The 9322-nt window shown below is 38.2% G+C and overlaps 2 protein-coding genes across 2 annotated transcripts; one reads left to right on the forward strand and one right to left on the reverse strand.

Moving 5' to 3' along the window:
* The first annotated feature begins 1321 nt into the window (after positions 1 to 1321).
* On the forward strand, positions 1322 to 2726 carry PGR5 (proton gradient regulation 5). Its single transcript, XM_021945852.2, has 2 exons — positions 1322 to 1905; positions 2453 to 2726. The coding sequence occupies exons 1-2, from the start codon at positions 1627 to 1629 to the stop codon at positions 2555 to 2557; spliced, it is 384 nt and encodes a 127-aa protein (XP_021801544.1). The 5' UTR covers positions 1322 to 1626; the 3' UTR covers positions 2558 to 2726.
* A 427-nt stretch (positions 2727 to 3153) lies between these two features.
* On the reverse strand, positions 3154 to 6775 carry LSP1 (Eukaryotic initiation factor 4E protein). The gene is made up of 5 exons (XM_021945847.2): positions 6396 to 6775; positions 5327 to 5495; positions 4857 to 4982; positions 3592 to 3657; positions 3154 to 3491 (listed from the first exon to the last, which is right to left on the reverse strand). The coding sequence occupies exons 1-5, from the start codon at positions 6626 to 6628 to the stop codon at positions 3444 to 3446; spliced, it is 642 nt and encodes a 213-aa protein (XP_021801539.1). The 5' UTR covers positions 6629 to 6775; the 3' UTR covers positions 3154 to 3443.
* Between the last annotated feature and the right edge of the window lie 2547 nt (positions 6776 to 9322).

Consider the following 9322-nt stretch of genomic DNA (forward strand, 5'->3'; position numbering starts at 1 on the left):
TGTTTATAGAATGGGAGATTTGCTTTCTTCTCTCTTTGTTCTTAAACTTTGCTTTACTGATATTATTTGCGTTCTTGGGTGATTCAGTCGGTGCAATTGTAAATGAACAGTTTGAATACTGATCTGTTTGAATCCTATGTGAAAAATACTTGAAACTGAAGTTCACTAGGGTTTTTCACTTGTTTGACAGAGTAAACAGCCAACCAAGTCTTAAGCAGATCTATATATAGTGCAATTCCAATCTAGAAACAATGTTTAGTTTTCACCCAAGGAAGCACTCTAGTGATCACATCCTGGGAAGTACCATTAATTATACCCTTCCATGGTTTACCAAGTTCCTGGATGTAGCAGTACCAGAAATTCAGTGTTCTCTTGTCGGTATTGTTCTTTATTTGAAAATCTTTGGACCTCCCTGATTTTTATATTCTCAGGTTTGATTTTCTTGATTCTCTTTCCTGTAAGATCGATTTCCTTTTTTCCCTGTCTTTTTCTTCCCTTCCAGGCTTTCAGGATACAATTGCAGTTCCTTGCTTATATTGTATTGTTTAAGTCTACTTGGCTTGTCTGTGGTCTTAAAAGAAATAATAAACACACATGTCATTACCAATCTCAGAGAAATAGATTTTGGAACATCAGTTTAGTAGTTTCTAAATTTAATTTTTTTAACATTTTAAAACGAAAAATTCCTGTGGAAATGTTTGTTCAGCATTTTATTTTTGGGGGCAAAGTTAGGAAAGGGTAGGAGAGTTTTCTCAGAGACACCATCAAAGTGTCATGGACATTTGAACCTAAGACCATTGATCTGCAAGTCAAGTCCTTTTTCCACTAGGCTAGATGGATCTCATTGAGATATTTGTTCAACATTTTAATCGTGCTGTTTTGTCTAGGGTTTCAAAATTCCAATTTTCTTGGAAAGCTTGCACTTTTTTCCTACAATGACACTTGCGATGTGCATCAAACACCGTCCTCAGGAAGCAAATTTAAAACCATTCTCTGAGTCTACTTATGACTTCAAACATTCAACGTTGAAAATTCATGTTGTTCACATGCAGCTGCCTGGTAGGAACGAAGCTACCAGGACTTGTAAAAGATGCAAATCTCGCCATTTCAACGGTCCCAATGAAGTCCTTTGTTTGTTATGCACCATACAATTTCTTTCATAGTTTGCTTTGTAAAATGTCCCTATATGAAAATTTCAATAGAGGGTTCTTGAATGAACGGCTAGGATCATCCTTAGCTGACTCATGGGCTTCTAGGAAGGAGACAAGTGGACCAAACCCAAGAATGTGACACGGTAGCTAGAAATTCAGATTCAGATCCTCCTAACAAACGGAGACCGTCAGTGCCAACAAGACTCTGGAAATAATACAACATATGTTGTGGAAAACTAAAAACTAAAATCCAAGGCCATCAGTTTATGTGGCTCCTAATAGCTTTTGAACTCTCTCTCACACTGCTATCCGATAAAAAAACCAAAGGCTCTCAAAATTACACCAAAAATATCCCCTCCCTTTTCCACAATAAAAGGCCATTAACAACAATTCTCACAACTTCTAACAAGCAAAACATTAAAGCCCACAAATTTTCTCACAGATTAGAGCACAGTTTCTGGTTCTTTCTTTTTCAATGGCAACTTCAATTTCTGCAACTGGGTTTAAAGGAAACTTGTGTTCCTCATTCCATGGAACTTGGGGAACTTCAATGGTGGGGGAAGATTATGCCATGCTGGTGAAATCAGTGCCAAGCCATGTGAGAGTTGGGAAGCCAATCAGAGCACAACCCATGATGAAGAACGTCAATGAAGGCAAAGGTATCTTTGCACCTGCTGTTGTTGTTGCACGTAACATCATTGGCAAGAAGAGGTTCAACCAAATTAGGGGCAAAGCTATTGCTTTGCACTCGCAGGTAATTAATATGGTCTTAATTCCCTTTCTCACTAGCTTTGAGTTAGTCTACACTAAGCTTAGCAGTAAATTAATTCTCTCTTTGGAAACTTGGCTAAACTAAACATGTTTGGGAGGTGCCGAAAGTGCTTCTAGATAATTAAAAGTGGTTTTCACAATGTTTTGCCAAAGATTAGATGAAATAGATTTTTGCAGTTACAGAAGTAGAGCCTGGTAGGTGAGAAGTAGAGTCTAGTAGGTGCTTCTTCATAAAACACTTCCAGATAAACTAATTGAAACACTGAAGTTTTTAACAAAAAAAGATTGTGTGGTTCTAAACAAAAGCGCTATACATAAACACTCCCAAACATGGAATGAAATGAAATGGTATTTAGAATTGCTTGGCATATAATTAAAGCTGCAAAATGTTATTGTGTAATCATAGTAAGAGTTCGACTCTCATCCTCTGTCAAACCACAAAAAAAGAAAATTTCATAATAAATAATTATAATAAAGATTTGGTATTTATATAATTTGTTAACAAGTTTGACACATGTATTTCTCTGCAGGTAATTACTGAGTTCTGCAAATCCATAGGAGCTGACGCGAAACAAAGGCAAGGACTGATTCGGCTGGCGAAGAAGAATGGAGAAAGGCTAGGGTTCCTGGCATGAGAAAGAAATCAGTAGAGCATGCATGCCTCCATTTTGTTGTCACCACTAGAAATTTAATGTTATAGTTAATTTCATACTTCATTCTCAAGGACTTCCAGATGCATATACTCGTCCAGCTGGGATTTCCTGAACATCTTTCAGAATGTAAAATTTGTTGTCTGCTCCTCCATATTCATCTCCATCTCCCTCTTCCTCTCCATATATTATATATGCAGTTGCCATGATCATTCTCCAGTTTAGTTGCAATTAAAACTGAGGAATTCACTTAAAAATGATTATATGGAGAAGCGTGTGGCCACAATAAAGTCATCATGTGCTACTCCCCTATACAAACATAAATTTGTAAGGAAAAAATTGCACGTTTCCGTCATAAAAACATAGAGGAGTGCAAGCATGAATTCAGACCCCGAGTGCATGCAAATCTTTAATGGAAGAGGCTTAAATAGACAAATATGGAGTTAGCCAAGTTGACTAGAGTAAATGTGCTCCCCACTCGCATCTGAGTTCGAATCCCCCTCCTTGTAGTTTTGATTAGATTAAAGTAGAATATCATTTGTATCAAAGAAGAGGCTTAAATAGAAAATCTAGAAAACATGTAGATTTGAACCATTCGATTATCAATTCAAGTAAATCACAAGTGCATTACAAACTAAACTTACTTTCAAGTGTACTTTCGAAATATTCAATATTACAAACAAAACTTAGTTTATCAGTACTTGATAAAATTTTCAAAAACCGTAACATAAAGAACAAGATCATAGTACACTAGAGAAAAATAAGTTGACAAATGTTTCCTCTAGCTTTTCTCAACATAAAATTTGTGACGGTGTTCACAACTTTGGTTATGGAGAGCGAAGACCCATGCAACAAAACAATTGAGGAATAATCAAACATTGTATCGAGGCTTTGCCGATCTTTCCCTTTTAGAATCATCCTGCAATAAGAGAAGAAGTGAGAAATAGAATATCAAAATCAAATAACACTTTCAACCAAACATTGAAAATTAAAATCAAATAGCACCGAGTAAAATTTACATGGAAGCTGTAGGTGATCTTATCAGTGACATCGATTATCTCCTTCCACTTCCTCCCAATGCCCATCTACATGACAAGATAACAAATTCAGCCACTTGTCCAAATTTCAAATTTGCAACAAAATATGGGACTACAACAAAATATGGTTACACTCTAAACAAAAAAGTGGAATATCAGTTGTGAGACTGTACAAGTAATCAGAGTAGTATAATAAGAGAACTGGTATAAGCCGAGAACTGGCACATAAAGGAAGAGGTGTGCCATAAATGCCAAACCCAACACAGTCGAGGAACATGCCATTAGGAAATACAGAAGCAGCTGCACTCAGGCAACTATAGAAAGTGGTACAAGAATCCTCCAGAAGACCTTCAAGCAAAAAGCTTGAGAAGGAAGCCAAAAGATACTTAAAGAATTGATAACCTTTGCCCAAGGGCTCCCTTCCCTTGAACAACTAAACCAAATCACATGGATCTATCATTAAAAAAAAAAAAAAACTCAATTAATAAGGGATCCACCAATTCCTAGTGAGACAGAGGTCAAGCAAGCACATAACATCACATTTATCTTGCTGTCAATACTACGTCTCAGCTGATTTATACAGCGTAATTGGTTAGTGCTTTATGTGTAGAGATCTTTCATTAGATAGGTTGGGTTTATCCTTCTGTCATTTTTTATAGCTCTCTTTCATGTAGGATTTATGCTCTGTTGAACGTATATGCCTGACTCCTAGGGGTAAGGTTCTATACATCAGCCTGGCCAGGTGTCATTTATCATTCTTTTATTTTTTCATTAAGTCTACAGCTTATGGTCTCAACTTCAACCTCCCTCTCATTGCTGGAGATCCATTTCTTTTACAAACGGGTCTTGGAGAGCCTTTGTCAAAGATAATAATAAGACATTGATGAAGATTTTAGCAGATTTGATTTCTCTTAATGGGTGAGACTTCACTGAAATTACTTAATTGTTCTTCTTCTACCTTTTTCTACTTATCTTTTTCTGTTTAAAAAATCAAAGCCACTATAAGTGTTTTGATCGTCTAATTTTCTCTTTATTCTTTTTTCTTTAGGGAACAAATGTGCATTTCCATTTAAACAATACGCATGAAACACCTCATATCAATATAACAAAGATTGTGGTGAAGATTCGAATATGTTGGGGCTTTAACCCTAGTGCTGTTTAACAGCAGAGCAGATGAAGAATCATCAAAAGAGTAAAATAGATCAACCAAACCCACTAACTTAAAGTGTAATTTGAATCACACACACCTGGGCAGCCTCGTTTGCAGCATTCCTAGTCCATAATGCAAGTTTGTCCTGCCTCTGGCGCACACTTGCTACCACCCCGCAAATCTCATCAGCCTCATCAAATTGCTCTCCAATCAGTGCCATCAACTATCCAATGAAATAAGAGCCCATATTATCAGAATTCAAATAAACCCTAATGTAACATGAATCAACCTAGTGCTTAGTCCAATACACACAAAGTCATCTTCTGCCCACAGTGACCAAGATACATCAACCGTTCTCACTGATGAGCAGATGATGAGAGTAATACTCAATGTCCATATAGTTTGGCATGCTACGTTGCACTGTCAATCAAGACAGTTAAGTAGGTGAAATCAAATCTCAATGTATGCATTCATTCAATGTCTGGCAACATAGCATGCCAGACTCTCATTCCTCTACATATGTGTGCATTAATGTAATGAAAAATGATGAGGAAAGCAACAACTCACGGTCTCTAGCCACATGGTATCAAGGCTGCCCTTACTCCTGCTGGTGACAGTCCACTTCCCTCCATTAGCACACTCAGGATCCTCCCATTTTGGTTCAACCCCAGCCCTGAACAAGTGGAAATCTGCACTTGGTGGAAACTTGCTCGGCTTGAATACCTGATCATACAGACTGCAAATACATTTTGCATCTCAAATTCAAATTGAGGGATTGGAATCAGATTAAAGTCCCGAACTTGAATCATACAACCAAGGTTTGTGGGTCCAAAATTACAAATTTAGAACAATCTGCTAGCATTTTTGTTTTGCCAAAATTAACGGGAGAAAGGGAAAAGAGAGGAGAGAGAGAAGGAGATAAGTTAAGTGAGAGGTGAGAGATGAATAAAGAGTATAGAATGGTTTTAAAACCTAAAACATAAAGCTTTAAATAGTTTTATATCTTTAATTTTAATCCAATACATTCCTAATCATTCCTTCCTCACCTCTATCATATGTGTTCTCTCTTCCCTTTCCTCTCACTCTCTCCCCTCAAACTTTAATTTAAATTAATAGAATGAAACTATAACAGGATGGGAAAAAAAAACTAAAAACAAAAAGAGGCTAGAAAATCAAAAGACTAACTGGGTATCCTATTTGACCGGATCAACTAGAATTGTAAGCTAGACATTAAAGCAGGAAAAGATTAACCACAGGGAACAAGGTTAAGAACGTTGGAGCTAGCTCTTTTTGCATCAAAGGGAACAAAAGCCTTGATGCATAAATTAAAAAATTCAACCATTTATTTTCCGCTAGATATTCTGGCAAGTTTTCTAATTTTTGGAAACAAATTGACCTATATTCCAGTACATTACTTCGCTTTACAGAAAGTTTCACCAAAATTTCCCCAACCAAACAGAAGATAAGGGCATATCAGTTACCAATCAACAAACATGAAGGATCAGCACAAACTCACATCACCAAAAAAAAGTAAACAATCTGAAAACACAAAGCAAAAAACAATACAGGGAAGCATAAGAAAACCAAAAAAAAAAAGGGGCGGAGATGGATTAAGTTTAGATTATGTTATGCATACCACCAGAATTCTTGAACGGTTTCGAAGGTGTAGGCCTTGCGAAGAGAGGAACCCCAAGCAGCACCTTGCTTGGGCTTGGATTGGTTATCGAACCAGAAGGTCCACTTCCTCTCCAGCTTGTGGGGCCCACTGCTCGGCTGTATCTTTGCCTCGGCCGCCGCCGCCTCTAACCCACTATTTTCCTCGGCGTCTAATTGTGGTGGCGGCGCTGCTGCTGCTACCTCTGTCGCCATTGTTGTCTTGTGGAAACCTTTTTGATTCGTCTGTATGTCTCTCGGGGTTGTGTTGTTTGGAAGAAGAAGAAGAGGGAGGAAAAGAGAGGCTTGCTTTTTTTGCAGTCGGGCGTTTATATTGTGGAGAATCCGCGGGCCTGTGTTTTTGCCCTGACTTGATACGGTGGGTCGGCCCGAATGCAGAATTCTATAGTGAGGTGAGGGTCCGAGGCCTATTTTTAATCAATGGATAAAATTAATTAGTTGTTAAATTTAATTATTTAAAAATAAAACCTCATTTAAGGGTCTTAGATAAGACCTTGTCTATAAAATGACTCCGGCCCAAATGAACCTAACTAAATGGGCCGAACACCAATCTCACAAACTTGAAAGATCTCTACACGTTTTTATTTTTCCTAATTAGTCACTTTAGTACCACTTCAAAAATCGAAAAGATATATTAATGTGTCACTAATATCGAAGTAAAAGAAAAAACTTTATAAAAATTCTTTTTATATTGGGTTAATGATACTACCATTTAGTTATGAGTGCTGCTAAACGAACCCTAAAATTAACTGAGTACACCTTATGATCTAAGTACACCATAATGTTTAAATTAAAATGTAAAATTAACTAAGTGTTGAGGCCCAAAAAATCCATGATTGGACCTGAATAAATTCCTAGCCCAAGACGACATATTATTGGAAAAAGACCCGATTTGGAATACACAAAAGTCTGTCATGCACAAGCCACATGCCATGCCAGGTAAAATATGTCATGCTAGAAACTGAGATCAAAATTATAAAAATGCATTTAGCCCTGCAAATCCATGCCAATTATCCTATCGAGCGCCATAATTAAAAGCGTGCCAAGCGACGTGCCATGCCAAGCGGGAAATTATTATTTCACACCCAATCGCGCTACAAGCTTAATTGGGCCCAAGCCACTCGAATGCCTGGGACTTGCTTGAGTGGGTTGTGGTATGGATGGTAATAAATCAACATGAGGCCCATTCATGGGCCGAGAAATGGAAGCCCCGAGTCGCTTGGGAGTCTCGGGACTCAAGCCCATTTCTTAGGCCTAAACATGTGGGTGAGCACAAGAGGAAGAAATAGCCCAGTCAAAATAGCCTATGGACGTTACCAAAAGCCCAAACGTTTAATAAAAATAGCCCAATCAAAAAATAGCCTATTGACTCAACAAAAAAACCCACTTACTTAATGAACCATCTTGGCCCATACAATTACCCCAGCTAGCTGGGAGAACAAAATCCACGAAGGGGGAGGTCTGAAGACTTATTGAACAAAGCTGCTGGAGGTTCCAGCACATGGGGGGAGCAAGTTCCAAGCAAGAAACATTCAAGGAACCAAGGGGTATTAGCCTGCGATCTGCCAGAAGCACCCTTTGAACCAGCATGTATATCCACTTCCTTTCTCTCATCAGATCTAGTCATGGAAGGAGGAATGAAAGAAGAAGAAAAATAGCTGAAAGTGGGAGTCTCCCACTGAAGCTGCTGCGGGAAAGGGGGGCCTTGAGCTCCCAAAATTCCTAATTTTGTGCAAATAGATAGAGGCAATTTCACTAAGATAGGAAAGTCAAGGGAGGAGAGAAGAAAGGGAGAGGAAAGCTTAGCTAGATGAGGAAGAAACCATTAGGGTTTCTTGGAGAAGAACAAATCCCAGCAGCTATAAATAGGGCCTCTTCTATCCAACAAATCAACACAACCCACACTCATAGAGCAAGCTTTCTCTCTTACCTGCAAAAATCTAGCAATCGCGTGCACTATTCACCCTTCTTCTCCATCTTCATTTTCTGGCTGACAAAGTATCTGTCAAGCTGCCGGAAAAGCATTGTTTTTTATTTCTCTCTTCTTAGCCAAATCTCCTACAAACCTCTCCTTACTCACCTTAACACTTTCCTTTTCCCCCTAAGAAAGCCTAAATTTCCCCTCAGTGCTAAACTCATGTTGATTTTGCTGCCATGCCACATGCCTCTCATGCCAAGCCCAAAAGTTTATCTGTAAGCATGAAGAAATTATCTGTAAGTTGCTGTTGTTTTGGTTGGTGAAGGTAACCAAAATACTTCCTAAGGCTCTGCTGCCCTTTCGAAGCATTTTGGGGCTTAATTTTTGAACTCAGACAAAGGGGACAATTTCATCAGTCTACCATTTACGGCAGCCCAGCCCATTTACAGCCGCCGGAGGAAAAGTCCCCTACACTAAGTACACCTTATTTAACTACCAAAAATACCCACGGTACACCCTCTTTAATTTTTAATCTTTTAAAGTATTTAAAATAAAAAATTATAGTAAAATAATAATAAAATAATATTTTAACAAAAAAAACTCTCTCTCTCTCTCTCATGCTTCTTCTTCTTCTTTTCTCTCTCTCATGTGCAACCACCACCACCTGGAATTGCAGTTCTCCACCAAGACCACCATGTGTTTTTTGAAAACATCTGAATTGGGATTGGGATTATAGATTGTTGCATTTGAGAATTGGGTTTTAATGAGTTGCTGTCGGAGTTAAAGTAGAAATGGTGACTGAGGTTGATAAGAGGGGTGGCGTAGAGAATAGGATCGCAGGGGAGTTGAGATATGTTGTCCCCAAATTCCCTGTCTCCTCCTGTCCTTTATCTAAAATTTTGACACGTCTCTCCACCTTTAACAATACACAAACACTATTAACTCGTATGGAAAATAATGTAAAATATCAA

This window comes from Prunus avium, chromosome 1, assembly GCF_965620075.1.
Source record: "Prunus avium chromosome 1, drPruAviu1.hap1.1, whole genome shotgun sequence".
Lineage (NCBI taxonomy): Eukaryota > Viridiplantae > Streptophyta > Magnoliopsida > Rosales > Rosaceae > Prunus > Prunus avium.